Genomic DNA, 19,405 nt, shown 5'->3' with positions numbered 1-19,405 from the left:
TTTCAGATTTCCAGCATCCGCAGTATTTTGCTTTCACTTTATCCCAAGTTGTGGTAAAGGACACTGTCCTGTGTCCTCAGTGGCACAATAGTCTTTTTTTAATGAAACATAAACCTGAAGTTAGTGGCATCACATTTCAGGAAATGGAACCAATAAATTAGTTTCTTGACTCTTAAAAACACTTTATCCTGCTTGGGAATATTTGTTTCCAAACACTGTTCACCAATCCTGCCGTGCAAACACCATCAACATTGGACACAAATAGATCATCGGAACAAAGCTTAAAGTTTATTTGTGGCAAAAGGTGGAATTTCATCCATAGTTTTGTTTCGTTTTTACACCACCCGAGGTTACAACTTCATTGAAAGTCAGAGGGTAGATTCATCTTTTGGTCCCTGTGATGGCTCAGCCTTGGTGGGGTGGATGGGGTGAGACCCCCTCCCCAGTGCTTCTGCCCCCTTCTGGAATCCGTGGCCAATTTTTCTGGCTCCTGGACGGTCCCTCCCTCTCAGGTGGGGGAGAGGGGAAATGGCTGATGGGCACCAACAGAATCAGAAACAAGTCTTGTTTTTCAAATGATGCTTCAAAATCTCCCTCTATAGCAGTCTCTCATTGATTGCATTTATCAAGACAGAATGCATTTATATAGCACCTTTCACAACCTCAGGACCTCCCAAAGGGCTTCACAGCCAATGAAGTACATCTTGAAGTGTAGTCACTGTTGTAATGTAAGAAACATGGCAGACAATTTATGCACAGCAAGCTCCCATGAACAACAATGTGATTATGACCAGATAATCTGTTTTAGTGATGCTTGTTGAGGGATAAATATTGGCCGGGACACCAAGGATAGCTCTCTGCTCTTTTTCTGTGGGATCTTTGCATCCACCTAAGAGGGCAGTTTTATATAATATAATATAATATAATATAATTCAGTTCTGAAGCAGGGTCACTGACCTGAAACGTTAACTCTGCTTCTCTCTCCGCAGATGCTGCCAGAACTGCTGAATATTTCCAGCGTTTCTTGTTTTTATTTCAGATTTCCAGCATCTGCAGTATTTTGCTTTTATTTTAGGGCAGTTTTATATCTCATCCAAAAGGTAGCACCTGCAATAGCACTGACAGTGCAGCACTCCCTCAGTACTGACCCTCTGATGGTGCAGCACTCCCTCAGTACTGACCCTCTGATGGTGCAGCACTCCCTCACTACTGACCCTCTGATGGTGCAGCACTCCCTCAGTACTGACCCTCTGATGGTGCAGCACTCCCTCAGTACTGATCCTCTGATGGTGCAGCACTCCCTCAGTACTGACCCTATGACGGCGCAGCACTACCTCAGTACTGATCCTCTGACAGTGCAGCAGTCCCTCAGTGCTGACCCTCTGATGGTGCAGCACTCCCTCAGTACTGACCCTCTGATAGTGCAGCACTCCCTCAGTACTGGCCCTCTGAAGGTGCAGCACTCCCTCAGTACTGACCCTCTGATGGTGCAGCACTCCCTCAGTACTGACCCTCTGATGGTGCAGCAGTCCCTCAGTACTGACCCTCTGATGGTGCAGCACTCCCTCAGTATTGACCCTCCAAGGATGCAGCAGTCCCTCAGTACTGACCCTCTGATAGTGCAGCAGTCCATCAGTACTAACCCTCTGATGGTGCAGCACTCCCTCAGTACTGACCCTCTGATAGTGCAGCACTCCCTCAGTACTGACCCTCTGATGGTGCAGCCCTCCCTCAGTACTGACCCTCTGATAGTGCAGCAGTCCCTCAGTACTGACCCTCTGATAGTGCAGCACTCCCTCAGTACTGACCCTCTGATAGTGCAGCACTCCCTCAGTACTGACCCTCTGATAGTGCAGCACTCCCTCAGTACTGACCCTCTGATAGTGCAGCACTCCCTCAGTACTGACCCTCTGATAGTGCAGCACTCCCTCAGTACTGACCCTCTGATAGTGCAGCCCTCCCTCAGTACTGACCCTCTGATAGTGCAGCACTCCCTCAGTACTGACCCTCTGATAGTGCAGCACTCCCTCAGTACTGACCCTCTGATAGTGCAGCAGTCCCTCAGTACTGACCCTCTGATAGTGCAGCAGTCCCTCAGTACTGACCCTCCAAGGATGCAGCAGTCCCTCAGTACTGACCCTCTGATAGCGCTGCAGTCCCTCAGTACTGACCTTCCAAGGGTGCAACACTCCCTCAGTACTGGCATTGGAGTGTCAGCCTTGATTATGTGCTCAAGTCTCGGGAGTGGGACTTGAATCCAGAACCATTTGACAGAGAGCCATTCACTGAGCCACAGATAATGCCGTGGTCCTTAAAGATTGATTTCCAGCTTCCTGCCCCTCTCCATCCCTCGCCATAGCAATGCTGCATGACAGGAAATATGTTGAACGACACAGAAGTATCAGCCACATCATTACAGTCTCAGATTGTCAGGGGACCAATACTCCCCTTCATCCCTGTCACTGTTCTCTCTTCCCCTCTCCCCTTCCCTCCTCCCCCTCATTCCTCCTCCCCCTTGTTCCTCTTACTCCTCGATCCTCCTCACTCCTCCTCCTCTCGATCCTTCTCATCCCCTGCTCCTCTTCCCCGCAATCAAGAACAAAAAACAAAGAACAAAGAACAGTACAGCACAGGAACAGGACATTCGGCCCTCCAAGCCTGCGCCGATCTTGATGCCTGCCTAAACTAAAACCTTCTGCACTTCTGGGGTCCGTATCGCTCTATTCCCTTCCTATTCATGTATTTGTCAAGATGTCTCTTAAACGTCTCTATGGTACCTGCTTCCACCACCTCCCCCGGCAACAAGTTCGAGGCACTCACCACCCTCTGTGTAAAGAACTTGCCTCACACATCCCCTCTAAACTTTGCCCCTCTCACCTTAAACCTATGTCCCCTAGTAACTGACTCTTCCACCCTGGGAAAAAGCTTCTGACTATCCACTCTGTCCATGCCGCTCATAACTTTGTAAACCTCTATCATGTCGCTCCTCCACCGCCAGCGTTCCAGTGAAAACAATCCAAGTTTATCCAATCTCTCCTCATAGCCAATGCCCTCCAGACCAGGCAACATCCTGGTAAACCTCTTCTGTACCCTCTCCAAAGCCTCCACGTCCTTCTGGTAGTGTGGCGACCAGAATTGCACACAATATTCTAAGTGTGGCCTAACTAAAGTTCTGTACAGCTGCAGCATGACTTGCCAATTTTTATACTCTATGCCCCGACCGATGAAGGCAAGCATGCCGTATGCCTTCTTGACTACCTTATCCACACGCGTTGCCACTTTCAGTGACCTGTGGACCTGTACGCCCAGATCTCTCTGCCTGTCAATACTCCTAAGGGTTCTGCCATTTACTGTATACTTCCCACCTGCATTAGACCTTCCAAAATGCATTACTTCACATTTGTCCGGATTAAACTCCATCCAATCCTCCTCACTCCTCTTTGTAGTTACACCTGGTAGTCGACACAACTTCAAAGGGAAATCTGCTCCAATGCCTTTACTTGGAGCCTAGATTTTCTGCTCAGCATTACGTCACCACTGGTGCTAACCAGTTAGTATCAATCCCCATGTTACAGTAAACACCCATCAGACAATCTAGGCAGAAGTTCCAGGTCCTGTCATAATACCTTCTGGGATGAGACAATAGAAACATTAAGAACAGGAAGAGGTCATTCAGCCCCTCAAACCTGCTCTGCTATTTAACTACATCATGGCTGATCTGTATCTCAACTCAATTAACCCACCTGTCCTCCATATCGCTTGGTACCTTTACCCAACAATCTATCCATCTTGGTCTTGTCAGCTCCAATTGATCCCAGCAACCACAGCCCTTTGGAACAGAGATTTCCTTTGTCTGAATAACTGCTTCCTGATCTCACTCTAATTTTAAGATAATATTCCCTTATTTTGGACTCCACTCACCAGAGGACATGGCTTCTCTCTATCTACCCTATCAAATTCCTTTCACATTTTAAACACCTCAATTAGATTACACCTCAATCTTTTATACTCAATGGAATACAAAGCAGATTTATGCAACCTATCCTCATAATTTAACCCTTGTAGCCCTGGTATCATTTCTGTTGAATCTGCACTGTATCCCCACCACCAAGACCAATATATGCTTGGTGAGGTAGAGGCAGGTTCCCTGCCCTGAAGGACGTTATTGAACCGATTGTACATTTTACAATATTCTTGACAGTTTCATGGTCATTGCATCTGGTGCCAGTGCACAAATTAACAGATTTAACTGAATTCAGTTTCCCATTTGTCAGAACCACTCTGCTTCCATACCCTTTATTTCCACGCACAGTACTCCATACACTGTGCATTATTCACCTTGCAGCATCTGTATCCCATATACTGAGCCCGTAAGGTTACATTTTAGATCATTTGGAGCATGGACTTAGTGATAGAATTTCTTCAGTGAAGAAGGAAGAGAATTGGAATGAAGCCCAGGTCAGAACAGAGTCTTCCATTAATATATTGCATTTTATAATCAGAATCACATCCTATTGGGCAGCTGGTAGGGTCTGTGTTAAAAATAAATGAGTATAATATCACTGATCTGAAAATATTGTTACCAGCGAGGCCAAAATCCATCACCAATAAAGACAAGTGGAAAAAATCCTGTTAGTTAGACTACAATCAGCAGAACCTGTTGTACTTTGGAGGGAGTAATGCTGCTGCTATTGACACAAGTGCTTCAAAAACTCTTTATTGTACTGACCTGATTGAAATTTATCTTGGTTAAAATACTGAAAAAAGTTGGTGCGTGAGTAAAATGGAAAGAAATCAATGTGACTATTCAGATAACTTGTTCATTCTGAACGTGCTGCAGCATTTCCAACCAGACCACCGAATCGTGCAGTTTGTGTTAATCTAAAGCAGTTGTGGCTTCATCTCAGTGTGGACTGCACACCACAGACTGCATGCACACACTGACAGCAGTATAGCTAGAGTTTCCTGGCCCTGCATCACTCCCAATGGGTGTCAGTCTGGAGCTGGTACCTGTCATATCAATAAGAGTTTGCTTGTTGAAATCAAAATGGAGAATTTGTTGAGGTCTGTTAATCTTTAGCTGCTTGACTTTGTTAACAGAGAGGGCTTTATGTTCTGTTTATTTTTGAACCTCAATAGAGAGTTTGTGGTCCAGTAAAATAAATCCTGACTCTTTATGCTTCGAGTTAGACGAGGAAAAATACTAATGGTTCCTAAAGGAACAGATTTAATATTTTCCTGATTTGACCTGTAGTTCAGTTTTATCAGATTGGAGTGATTTTGTGTTTTTATTGACAACCCTTACTGCAGTACAAAGTGTTCTTCACATGCTGACTGGACAAGCTGTAGGTAGCGGGGAGGTTGATAGTGAGGGACTGATTGCTTATTGCTGAAGGAATGTGATTGGTAGCATGGATAAGAGGCAGGCAGCTCTGATAGTGTCCAGTTATTTGTTAGAAATGTGGTTTTGTCGTCATTGTCATGAGCTTCCGACCACATATCTGTGCCATCACTAAGACCAGCTATTTTCACCTCCATAATATCATCTGACTCTGTTCCTGCCTCAGCTCATCTGCGACTGAAATCCTTATACATGCCTTTGTTATCTCTCAACTTGACTATTTCAACGCACTACTGGTCTGCCTTCCACATTCTACCCTCCATAAATTTGAGGACACTAACACTGTACTGCCCCTGTCCTTACTCACATCAAGTCCCGTTCACCCTTGAGCTCGCTGACCTACATTAGTTCCCAGTTAAGCAAGGCCACGATTTTAAAATTCAGTCACGGTTCCCCCCATACCCTATCTCTGTAATCTCTTCCAGCCCTTCATCATTCCAAGATATCTGCACTCCTCCAATTCTGACCTCTTGAGCTCCCCCATTGGCAGCTGTGCCGTCAGTTGCCTAGGACTGAGCTCTGGAATTCTCTCCTCCCTAAATCTATCCGTCTCTCAACCTCACTTTCCTCCTTAAAACCGATCTCTTAGATCAAGCTTTTGGTCATCTGCCCTAAACTATTCTCTCCTTTTGTGGCTTGGTGTTAGATTTTCTTTGATGGTGCTCCTGTGAGACACCTGGGACATTTTACTCTGTTAATGGCTCAAAATAAATATAAGTTGTTAATTGTTAAAATCTAGCTATTACAAGCTAACAAATGACTTATTATCATAACTAGCTTTTAGCTTTATTAGAACCCTTCTTTGTAGTATGATAAAGTGGAAAAACTTAGGAAATAGGGCACAGTATAGACAAGATGTCAAGGTAGAGGGATTCTGGGAGATTATGTCAAGTTTTAAAATGCTTACTTGCAGCAAAAGGGTGAGACTGTGAGAGCAGACAGTGAAAACAGCTTCTGCATAGATTTGTCTCATAGTGAGATAAGGCATCCTTGAAAAGTAAAAGCATTGAGATAAAAGTAGTCAACACAAAGACCCCGTTGTGTACTACTTGCACAAATCTGAAAGGTTAGCGACCATCACATAACTTGGTTGGTTAAGGAAGGCATCCTTTAATACAAGACTAATCATTGATTGGGAGAGGGGAGGGTTAACTGGAAAGCTGCCATAATAAAAGAAGTCCATTCCTTACTGTGCCACAGAGAATTTTGAACAACAACAAGAGAAATTACGAGAGAGAGAGAGAGACAAAAGCTTGAGGACCCAAAGCTGCAAGAGAAAGAGTTGTTCGCTCTGCTGTCCGGTCTCTAATATGGATAGTGTCTGTGTTAGACTGTTAATTACTGCCTGAGTTTGTGACTATGGTATATCTGAGAACTTAACAAACTTGTCCTGACCTTAATCTCAATAAAGTCGATTCATAACAAGCTGTTGTGCTGCCAAGTCTGTTCCCATCTTAGAAGGGGGTATAAAACACCCCGATCTTATCAAATCTTATTAGGATTTTAACCCAATGAAAGTGAAGATAAAGTGATAAATGTCCACGTTGAGAGTAGAATAAGAACATAAGAAATAGGCCCTTTGAACCTGCTCCGCCATTCAACAAGAACATGGCTGATCTTCTACCTCAACTTCAACTTCCCGCACTGTCCCCATATCCCTTACTTCCCTGAGTACCCAACATAAGAAATAGGAACTGGGATGGTATGTGACTTGAATGGGAACTATTGTTCCCATGCAGCTACTGCCCTTGTCCTTCTAGGTGGTAAAGGTCACAGGTTTGGAAGGTGCTGTCGAAGAAACCTTGGTGAGTTTATGCAGTGCATCTTGTATATGGTACACACTGCTGCCACTGTGTGCCAGTACAGGAGTGTGTGAATGTTTAAGGTGGTGGATAGGGTGACAATCAAATGGGCTGCTTTGTCCTGGATGGCGTTGATCTTTGGGATGTCCTAAGGTTGGGTGTGAAAGGCACTGTATAAATGCAAGTTTGTTCCTGTTACACCAAATTTTCCGCATGAAGGTTTAGCACAGGCTAAAAATAGGAGTGAAATTGAGAAACACTTCTACTCTATTCTTTTACAAATGGCAATTGATGTTAGATCAATTTTTAATTATAAATCTGAGATCGATAGATTTTTGTTAACTAAGGTATTAAGGGATATGGGGCAAAGGTGGTAAATGGCGTTAGGTCACAGATCACAAGAACACAAGAATTGCAAATAGAATGCTGGTGTTCATTGTAAGGGGAGTCAAGTATAAAAGTAGGGAAATGTTGCTACAGCTGTACAGGACCTTAGTTAGACCACATCTGGAGTACTGGGTACAGTTCTGGCCACCTTACTTAAGAAAGGATATAATTGCATTAGAATCAGTTCAGAAAAGGTTCACTCGACTGATTCCTGGGATGAAGGGGTTATCTTATGAGGAAAGGTTGAATTTAGAATGTCGTGAAAACCCTATATGCCAAATGGGAAATATTAATTTCATCAGTTGGAACCCTGCATTAGACTTTTACTGGAAGTTATTACAAGTAACCTTTTAAAAAAGTAAATTGGCAGCCAAGATGGCCACTGCAATTTACATTTGAAACACCAAAAGATCAGACTGGAGACAACACAACTCACTCAACCTAGCCAGAAAAATGGGGTACTCTCAGTAATTAAATTACCTGGAATGGCCTTATCAGCATGATTGTCAAGGACCATTTACACCCATTGACTTTGAAAGAGCCAACCCCCTCCAAGTGTGACTGGACAGCTTGAGGTGTAGCACCCTGAATCTCAGAGAAGATTCCAGAAAGACCTAATTAACACAACAAAAGGGACTTGATAATGTCATGTGACTGCCTGTGCAGCTCTGGACTGACTAAACTTTGTCACACAGAAAGCAGACAGGAGTAACTGAAAAGTCATCAGCGAAGCAGGTCTCTCTCTCTCTATTTCTCTCTCTCCAGTAAATATCAAGAGAAGACCCGGCTGCAACTGGAAATCCCCCCACAGACCGCCATAGCCAGCAACTAGGGGACAAGGGTTTGAATCCCTCTTCTGCCTTCAGGAGCCTTAAGAAAAGCAAGCCTACCACCGTGCGCGTGGCCCAGCAAGGACTTCAAAACTACAACTTCAGCTGAGGACTTGAGAATTAAAACTGAATTTAAATTCCATTTATTCTGAACTTTACTCCAACCACCAAATCTGTGTTCCCTCTGTAAACTATTTGTGTGTGTGACTCTCGTGTGAATGTGTTGCGTATTTTAGTAATTTTAACCAGTTTACAGCGTTAAGAGTAATAAACTCACATCTTTCTTGTTTAAACTCAAGAAAACCTGTCTGATTGGTTCTTTTGCAATTACCTTAGAGGAACAGGAGCAAATGCTCACTGAGGTGGTAAGTTCAATCACTGTGTTAAAAAAAAGGATAAACCCAGTTGCGGTCAAACCAGAGAAGAGGAGAAAAGGGAGCCTTAGACCCCCACCTCCTCACCTGGTCATAACAAGAAGAATAAGAGGTGATCAGATTGAAACATATAAGATTCTGAGGAAACATGACAGGGTGGATACTGAGAGGATGTTTTCCATTGTGGGAAACAGTTTAAAAATTAGGAGTCTCCCATTTAAGACTGAGATGAGGAGAAATGTATTCTCTCAGAGGGTCATTAGTCTGTATATTTCTCTTCCCCAGAGAGCAGTGGAGGCTGGTTCATTTAATATATTCAGGGCTGAGTTAGATGGATTTTTTGATCGACAAGCATGATCTCATTGAATGGCAGAACAGGCTCGAGGGGCTGAATGGTCATCTCCTGTTATTCAGTATATGGCTCTCTCACACTGACTGCAAATTTCCTTCTTACCCAATGGTTCAGTGCTCGTTGGCCACAGCTGTAGATAACCCTGCAGTGTATTTTACACTGCAGCCCCTCGATAAGACCTGCTTCAGAAGTTGGCAGTGTTTGGTTGCCGTGTTAGCCACCAGTAATAAATCTAACTAGATTTTATTTTATGCATGTCTATTTTAAGTTTGTATGATTTACTTATCTTTAGCACTTCCTGTCACATTAATAATTTCTGAAGGGTTCACAGAGTGATCACTCCTGTCAGTGATAGATATGGAGGAGACAAACTGACTCACTGTGGAAAGAGGGAACGTAAACACTGGGCTCACTTGCTCACTAGGTGGTGCTCAGAGCATCTCCTGAAATTAAGGGAAGACAAACAGGCTCATCTGGAGCTTCACAATTTTACCATTTTACCATAATGGGTTTTTCATAAATGAATGTTTAGCAATATGAAAAAATATATTGAACTTTGTACTAATAAAAATTCCTAACTTCATTAAATGGTCATAGAATTGCCTGTATGTGAGCATCAGAGAAAGACATGGGGTGAGAAAACTGGCACTAAAAGAAATTGAAGAGTTTTCTTTTGCAAATTTATATTCTAGAATGTTCCTATTGATAACATAGCAGCAAAACTGAGCAGTGGGACAATAAAAAACACAGATCCTGAGGAATTGGTGCAATTCAGAGGGTTTTTTCTTGTACAAAACTTTATATTGTTCTGCACTAAACATTTTGCAACATGTGTTCGAGTCACACCAAGCTTCCTTAGAAATGTTTTGTACCAAAGATTACAACCCCCCCCCCCACCCCCGAGACACTGCTGCAAAGCATTATAATCCCTGCTGTCCTCTATTGGATTAAAGTGCACAAAAATTTCAACAATTATGTCTTTCTACAATAAATTGAAGCTTTTCCTTTATTGAAAGTAGAGTCATAGAGACATAACAGCACAGAAGGAAGCCATTCAGCTGATTGGGGCCATGCCATCTCTCTGCAGATCAATCCAGTCCATCCCACCCCTCCCCCACCGCCCAGCTCTATTCACATAGCCCTGTAAGTTTATTTCCCTCAAGTTTCCAACCAATTTATTTTAAAAATCATTCATCGTCTCTGCTTCCACCACCCTCCACGCAGCCAGATCCACTCGCTGTGTAAAAAAGTTCTTCCTCACATTCCCCTTGCATTTCTTGCCCAAAGCCTTAAATCTGTGCACCCTAGTCCTTGTGCCATCAGCTAATGGGGACAGCTTTTCTTTATCAAAACCTATCATAATTTTGTACAGCTCTATCAAATCTCCCCTCAATCTCATCTCCAAGGAGAACAACCCAGCTTCTCCAACTTCACCTGGTAGCTAAAATCCCTCATCTCTGGAACCATTCTCATAAATCTCTTCTGCACCCTCTAAAGGACCCTCACATCCTTCCTAAAGCGTGGTGACCAGAACTGGACACAATATGTAATGAGAAGCTTTTTATGTTGTTTGATGTGTTATGACCGACTGCTCCAGTCAAAGCCCCCAATCAAAATGTACAACTCTGATTGTGGTGGGAGAAATGCGCTGTTAATTCAATCCAGTCCCTCCACAGATTGCCTAACATATAATTTTAAACTTTCCCAATTAAAGAAAGACCCAGCCAAATTGTACCATCTATTAACCCCTGAATGAGGCTAACCAAACCAGGTGTCTTTAAATCAACAAATTAACTGTTCAGTTAGAAAAACTAAATTCTTAAACATTACGAAGATATAAACAACATTTAAAATAGAAAAAATTCGAGTCCTTGCTGATTTATGCTCCTACCGGATGTGGAATAGTCCAAGGTTGCTTGAAGTCCTCACAGCCGTCTGATGGGGAAAAAAATCTCTTCAACAGTAGCACAGTCCGTAGTCTAATTTAGAAGTCAAAATAGTTGCTCCTTCTCCTGTGATGAATTTCAACAATTAACAACTTGCAAACACTTTTTAATGAATCAATTTGGCTTTCGAATTTTTGAGGGATAAAGGATTGTCACAGTCTAACTTCCCTTCCTTCTGTTTAAATTATCAGAGATCTCTGTTTTGGATTGCCTTTTTAGAATTTTGAGCGAGAATAACAACTAAACAGACTAAATTCTCTTTCTTCAATTTAAATGGTCTGAGAACTCTCCTTTCATGTGCTAACACACAGCTGTCTGTTTCTCTGGTTAGAACAGTCTGTTTTTCCACTATAAGCCAGTTCAAAATTAACTTGTAACAGATGTATCTCTTAAATGCTCAGTCCGAGTGACTGTATCCAAGGCAACAAGGATGCACTCTTTGAATTGCAGTCTCTGAATGGCCATATCCTGGGGCAACAAAAATGCATTCTTTGACTCAACCTCTGCCTTAAGGCGGTATGGCTCCTTTACCCAGCCTTAAAGGCACACTGCATTCTTCCCCAAAAAAAACTACAGGATCATAACAGATGCATCATAAATGAGATGCTTGGAGTTCAGATTGTTGAAGATTTCAAACAGGTTTATTACAGTTAGCTATTAAATGCAGTACAGAGCCATCTATTTACAGGACCTGCCTCTAGCAGTTACAGTTACAGGGTGAGACTGGCATGCAGTCACATGACTGCGTCCTGGTACTTAGCTCATTAGCATACTAAGATCTTAAAGGAACATCACTCTTAAAAGCAATCATACAACATGGTACTCCAGTTGTGGCATAACCAGAGCTTTACAAAGGTGCATATGCATATATAAACAAAGTTTGAAATATGAAACAAGGAAATGCAAGAAGTTATGTTTATAAGTTTTCATACAGCTACAGGCAAAATTCCATAAATACCGAACACAAAGTTGGAAAGTCATTTTCCGATATTTTCCGGAGGCGGTGGCGTACTGGTATTGTCACTGGACTAGTAACCCATAGACCCAGGTATTACTCTGGGGACATGGGTTCGAATCCCACCATAGCAGAAGGTGGAATTTGAATTCAATTAATAAATCTGGAATTTAAAGCTAGTTTAATGATGGCCATGAAACCTTTGTCGATTGTTGTAAAAACCCATCTGATTCACTAATGTCCTTTAGGGAAGGAAATCTGCTGTCCTTACCTGGTCTGGCCTACATGTGACTCCAGATCCACAGCAATGTGGTTGACTCTTACATGCCCTCGAAATGGCCCAGCAAGCTACTGAGCTCAAGGGCAATTAGGGATGGGAAATAAATGCTGGCCTGGCCTGCGACGTCCACATCCCATGAAAGAATAAAAGAAAACAATAATTGGTCCGTATTCCAACACACAGCCAGTTATTTGGGATGGTACATTTTGTAACATTGGCGAATGCAGAATTGGAAATGAAATGATAGAATGCACAGAAACAAATTACATTGTCAGTTCACAGTTTGCTGCTAAAACACACCTGCTGTGGTTGTAGGCTGCATTGTGCTAATGCTCAAATGACTCTTTTCACACTCTCAGATTATCCTTCAGAATATTTGACTAATTAATTTCAGACTGAGATCTACTCAGCCTCAGTCTCTGCATTCATGCCGACAGTCTCACTGCCTTTCATCTGTAGTCTGAATAGAGAACAAGTTACATATTGCTGTAAAAACTTGGAATCTCAATCCGGAATGTACCTCCAGTGCATATCTCTTCATGAACAAGCTTTTCAAATTTTGTCAATGCCACAGTTCTCTGTACCTTGAAAACTAGCATGTCCATATTTATATTTATTGCTGTATAATTTTCACAAGAATGCATTCAGTTCGAAAGCAAATAAAGGAACTTTACACAAACATGAAAATTGATTTCTAAACTGACTCTCCACAGTGAGACTTGGTTCAAATAGATTGCAACATTCACAAACTTTGAGTAATCTTAGAAGTTAGGACACAGTTCTGTTTGCTAAAGGATTGTGGAGACATTGACCAGAGTCCCAGAGTAGTTATGTTATCCTAGTATTGAATCTTGGTTAGACCATACATGGAGCACTGTGAACGGTTCTGCTCTCCATATTATAAAAAAGAATATAGAGGCACTGGAGAAAATGCAAAAAAGGTTTGCTAGAATGATACAAGAATTGAAAGGAAAGAAAAGAGTTAATAGCCCGGGGCTCTTTTCGTTAAATATCTTTAAGTTATGAAAGGGTTTGTTAGGGTAGCTGTAGACAGGGTGTTTCAGCTTCCTGATGAGACCAGAATTAGGGACCATAAATATAAGACTAATTAATCCAATAGGGAGATCAGGGGAAACATCTTTACCCAGTGAGCAGTGAGGATATAGAACTCGCTACCATAGGGAGTGGTTGAAGTGAACAGCATAGAGGAATTTAAGGGGAAACTGGATAACCAGGAGGGAAAAAGGATATATTGACAGGGTGAAAATGATGAGGGGTGTGAGGAAGCTCATGTGGAGGTTAAACACCAGAATGGACCAGTTGGGCCGAATGGCCTGTTTCTCTGCTGTAAATGCTGGTTATTAGATGACCACAATGATGGTACTTCAAAAGTAATTCAACACCTTTGGGATCCTCCTGATATCCTGAAGTTTTTAGAGCTGGAGGGAAGTTTCCACTTTGTCCAACAAAGTCGACTTGAGTTGAGCCCCAATCTCAGTTCCCCTACTGGCGAGACATTGGTCGTCTCAATTTCTCTGCCCCCCTCACTCACTCTAACCTGTCCCCCTCTGAACTTGAGGCACTCCGTTCTCTCAGGTCTAACCCCGACATGGTCATCAAACCTGCAGACAAGGGTGGTGCTGTTGTTGTATGGCGTACCGACCTCTACCTGCTTACCCACTGTTTTTTTCAGGTTGTTTTTCTTCAGGTTTGCACTTGCTGATGTTCAATATTCAGTATATTCACACCTAATCTGTACTAATGCTTTGTCTTTCAACACACCATTAACATATTGTTTGCCTTTGCTCCGTGACCTTTTGGTCAGCGATATGGCCTGGTCCAATCTGCACCTTCTCCTTTGTTATCTCTTGCCCAACCCCCACCTCACTTGTTTATAATCTGTGACTTTTCTAATATTTGTCAGTTCCGAAGAAGGGTCGCTGACCCGAAACGTTAACTCTGCTTCTCTTTCCACAGATGCTGCCAGACCTGCTGAGTGAATCCAGCATTTCTTGTTTTTGTCTCAGTTCCCCTAAGTTCCTTTCTGGAGCTTTCCATTCCTATTTTAATCTCCAATTTTCCAAAAAATAAAGTGCATATTCACACAGAAAGAGATTGATTGAGTATTGTAATCTAAACAGAGAGCGCGCCTGCTGGCAAAAGCTTAGCAACTTATAAATGAAGAACAAATCAGAAATGATCATCAAAAATACTCATTGAACTTTCAGTGATATCTACACCAGTTACTTTCAAAATAAATTAGTGCAACCAAACTGCTCACTGATCTCCCAGCGTCCCAGCAATGACAGTTTTATTAAAGATGACCAAAGAGTGGGAGGGTCCGGAGGCGGGCGGACAGGGCGGCGATATCAGCAGTTACACCAGCATTTCTAGGCAGGCTCCCCTTTCACTTCCACGCCAACTTTTGTTGCTTGAACAACCTGGACACCAGGTTCACCCGATATCCAGGATGCTGCCCATTACAGAGGTTTGTGTGGAAATTCCATTGTCCTCACTGCTCTCAAGCCCCAGTCAAGTTTGGAACAGGGAGTTTCCACCCAAACAACATTCCAACAAAAACGCAACCTGGGCCTAGACCCAGTGAATCCAGATCCAATCTGGTTTCATTGAGGCTGAGTGGCTGAGGGAGGAATGTTGGCAAGGGACTGCAAGAAAACTCCCTGCTCATCCTTAGATAGCACCTGAGGATCTTTTACATCCACCCCATCAAGCAGGTGAGGTCTCAGTTTAGCATCTTAACCAAACGATGGCATCTCTGACAGTGCAGCACTCCCTCAGTACTGCCCCGCAACAATGCAGCACTCCCTCAGTACTGACCATCCACCGACAATGCAGCACTCCCTCAGTACTGCCACTCTGAAAATGCAGTACTCCCTCAGCACTGACCCTCCAAGATTGCGGCACTCCCTCAATACTGCCCCTCCAAAATTGCAGAGCTCCCTCGGTACTGCCCCTCTGACAGTGCAGCACTCCCTCAATACTGCCCCTCCAAAAGTGCAGAGCTCCCTCGGTACTGCACGTCTGAAAATGTAGCACTCCCTCAGTACTGACCCTCTGACAATGCAGCACTCCCTCAGTACTGACCCACCGACAGTGCAGCACTCCCTCAGTACTGACCCTCTGACAGTGCAGCACTCCCTCAGTACTGACCCTCTGACAGTGCAGCACTCGCTCAATACTGCCCCTCCGACAGTGCAGTGCTCCCTCAGTACTGACCCTCCGACAATGCAGCACTCCCTCAGTACTGACCCTCCGACAGTGCAGCACTCCCTCAGTACTGACGCTCCAACAGTGCAGCACTCCCTCAGTACTGAACCTCTGACAATGTAGCACTCCCTCAGTACTGACCCTCCGACAGTGCAGCACTCCCTCAGTACTGACCCTCCGACAATGCAGCACTCCCTCAGTACTGACCCTCCGACAGTGCAGCACTCCCTCAGTACTGACCCTCCGACAGTGCAGCACTCCCTCAGTACTGACGCTCCAACAGTGCAGCACTCCCTCAGTACTGACCCTCCGACAATGTAGCACTCCCTCAGTACTGACCCTCCGACAGTGCAGCACTCCCTCAGTACTGACCCTCCGACAGTGCAGCACTCCCTCAGTACTGACGCTCCAACAGTACAGCACTCCCTCAGTACTGACCCTCTGACAATGTAGCACTCCCTCAGTACTGACCCTCCGACAGTGCAGCACTCCCTCAGTACTGACCCTCCGACAATGCAGCACTCCCTCAGTACTGACCCTCCGACAGTGCAGCACTCCCTCAGTACTGACCCTCTGACAGTGCAGCACTCCCTCAGTACTGCCCCTCTGACAATGTAGCACTCCCTCAGTACTGCCCCTCCGACAGTGCAGTGCTCCCTCAGTACTGACCCTCCGACAATGTCGCACTCCCTCAGTACTTACCATCCGACAGTGCAGCACTCCCTCAGTACTGACCCTCCGACAGTGCAGCAGTCCCTCAGTACTGACCCTCCGACAGTGTAGCACTCCCTCAGTACTGACCCTCTGACAGTGCAGCACTCCCTCAGTATGCACTGAAATATCAACTGAGATTATGCTCAGGTTAAAAACTGGAATAGGCCTGGATCATCCCCTATCCCCTCCTCGCAACCTACTGAGTCACAGGGAGAAGTTGCAGCAACTGAGTCACACTGACAGGTAATGCAAACAGAAGCAGGACACTGAGTCCTGCCGGTTTCTCCAGCCTCACTGCAGTGAGGAACACAATCTGTGCACATCATCAATCAGAATGGGAGTTTCTGCTTCTCAGCCCAGTTAGACCTCTCATTGGGTTCGGTATTTGCCTTTGACAAAGGTGATAACATGTCAACAATTAACTAAAGATCAAAAAATGTCTTACAATGAAACAATTTCAAGAGTAAATGGTGCATTAAATCTTTGCAGGGTTTAAAATATGCAGGTAGTTTATTCCAAATCGCCTTTCTTCAAATGCTTTTTAACAAGTAATAATCCGTGGGGACTGATTATCAACTCTTATTCTTAATGTTTGGCTCCTGTTTGTTCATTACCTTAAATGCAACATCCTGATGGACTGATGGGTTTTACACAGGAGATTGTAGCAATAACTCCGTAAAATCTCAGCTTGTAAAACCACAAATGTCGCTTTGACTTGCATGCCTGCTGAGAATTCACTTCTATTTTCCCCATTTGAATTTATTTACCCAGCAATTGAATATTTCCCACTTACAAATACTGGCACCTTGGAGATTTAGAGCAAAGATAAATTTAAAGATTTGAGAGTCTGATGCGAAATGCTAGTTGCCTTGTGCTCTGTGATAAATCACAATCGGACTAATCCCACTTCTGATGCAAAATCTGCTCACTGTGGTATTGCTGAAGATTTTTCCTCGGTTTGTTTAGTCTGTTATGTGAAACGAGGATTGTCTTTATTGCACTGTGATTTATCAGTCTGCTAATCTGCCCTGCTGACGTCCAGAGTGCAGCACATTACTCTCGCAGTGGTAATCGCATTGAACCTGTTTGTTCAGTGAGAGGTCAGTGCTCAGTGTTAATGGGGCCAATTATAGAACATTGGGTTGGCAGCAGATCAGATCGATGCCCAGGGAATTGTAACTGCCTGGTATTAATAATCTGATTATTGGAAGGCGATGAGCAGAGAAAGCTATAATGAGTCTCTGAGCAATTGCAATTGAAAGATTTTTCATTTATAAATTATCTTTATTTCCTGTTTTATATATCGGATCAGAAAAATGTAATATCATTACCTGTCTGTGTATTAGCTTGGGGGACAGTGAATGTTCCTTACTGGTGTGATGTTATTAAGTGATAGAATAATGACCACACTTTTGGCACTGGACAGACTGGGTCCACATATATTATAGAGGCCATCGCATTCCTTTTATGTCTGTGGCAGATTCAACATTTCTAAACCTGTTTCCTTAAAACGAGCCTGACATTCAGTACAAAATCAAAATACTGCTGATGCTAAAAATCAAGGGAAAAAACAGAAAGTGCTGGAAACATTGGCTGGGACTGGCAAGATCCGTGGAGAGAGAAACAGAGTTAATGTTTCGGATTAATGAATTTTCTTTATTCTGAAATTCAGTCAACTCCATTTATTCCACTGTTTTTTTTTACATCCAACAGATTGTGCTGTTGGCTGTTTCTGTAACAAAGAACTTTTTTTTAAAACTGTGAACAGTTCATTCGCCTGAATCACAGCCCCTCAGACTCAGGGGATGTGTTGGGGAGTCATTATTGCCTTTCCTAACTCGCCAGATGTCAACCCAGTGATTCATTGTTTTCCTTCTTTCTTAAGTCAGTGATACTAACAGATCTTGCTGCTTTGATTTAGGGTTTGCAGAGACGGGTGTGAAGTGTGAAGTTACCCCTAACCTGATGCTCTGCAGTGAGTTGGCCGAGTAGTGGGAGTGTATTGATGGGATAACATGATGTGTGTCATTATGAGCCTCATGGGTCTGAGGTGGAGTGTGGCTGACGGTGAGTCCTGGGGAGAGGGAGGGCTCCTCTCGGACCACTCGGTGGGCACCCTGATCCTGTTGCCTCACTCCTACCTGAGCAGGTATTGGAGGGGCATTAAGGGCAGGACATGCTGGCAAATGACTGAATAAATGAATAGTTGAAATTCATGGAACTGGATGAGATTTTGCATATAACTAATTACTGCTGTTGACAAAATATTTTTTAAAAAGTCACAGGAAAAACAGAAATTAACCTTTAGAAATAATAGACAGGATGGAAAAGTCTGGAGTGTTCCAAGCTGGTGTTTACAGGACATGAGAAAATGTCATGATCTTAAAAAGACAATGAAATTGGGAACAAATATAGAGATGTACAAATATTCCCCTAAATTAGCAGAGGTTGGGGGAAAATCAGCAGCAAGAGGGTTTTTGAGTCAGCAAGACGACACTTTGTGAGATGTAAACAAGAGGGTAATAAAAGTCCGAAGGCAGGAGACTGTTGTTGGACGAGAGGAGTAAGAGGTCAGGAACTTTAAGACTGGTTAAGCTGGGTGAGAGATGAAAGAGCCATCAGGTTGTTGAGTTGGAAGACCCAGGATGTGTCAGAGAAGAGCAAACATGTATCATGTTAAAGAAACGGGAGTCTTACTCTCCGTCTGTTCTGGGTCACATCGAAACCTAAACAATGGCGAGATTGGGCACCACATCTTGGGAAGGATATATTGGAGGGAGTGCAGTGTAGATTTACCAGAATGATACCTGGACTCCAAGGGTTAAATTGTGTGGACAGATTACACAAACTAGGGTTGTACTTAGAAGGTTAAGGGGTGATTTGATCAAAGTTTTCAAGATATTAAGGGGGACTGATAGGGTAGCTAGAGAGAAACTATTTCTGCTGGTTGGGGAGTCTAGGACTACGGTGGGGAGGGGGGGGGGTGGGGGGCATAGACTAAAAATTAGAGCCAGACCTTTCAGGAGTGAAATTAGGAAACACTTCTTCACGCAAAGGGTGGTAGAAATTTGGAACTTTCTCCGCAAATGGCAATTGATGCCAGATCAATTGTTAATTTCAAATCTGAGAGTGATAG

At 43.5% G+C, this 19,405-nt stretch overlaps 1 protein-coding gene across 1 annotated transcript in view; it reads left to right on the top strand.

Moving 5' to 3' along the window:
- Window positions 1–6,772, top strand: part of zgc:153031 — a 49,811-nt gene extending 43,039 nt beyond the window's left edge. The window contains exon 6 of the mRNA XM_068050218.1: window positions 6,602–6,772. Within this exon, the coding sequence (XP_067906319.1) occupies window positions 6,602–6,611 (10 nt within the window). The 3' untranslated portion in view covers window positions 6,612–6,772. The remainder of the gene's footprint in view (window positions 1–6,601) is intronic.
- Window positions 6,773–19,405: the final 12,633 nt, after the last annotated feature.

Source organism: Heterodontus francisci, chromosome 18 (assembly GCF_036365525.1).
Source record: "Heterodontus francisci isolate sHetFra1 chromosome 18, sHetFra1.hap1, whole genome shotgun sequence".
Classification (NCBI taxonomy): Eukaryota; Metazoa; Chordata; class Chondrichthyes; order Heterodontiformes; family Heterodontidae; genus Heterodontus; species Heterodontus francisci.
The sequence above is the reverse complement of the archived record's forward strand: the minus strand, read 5'-3'. Positions and strand labels throughout refer to the sequence as shown.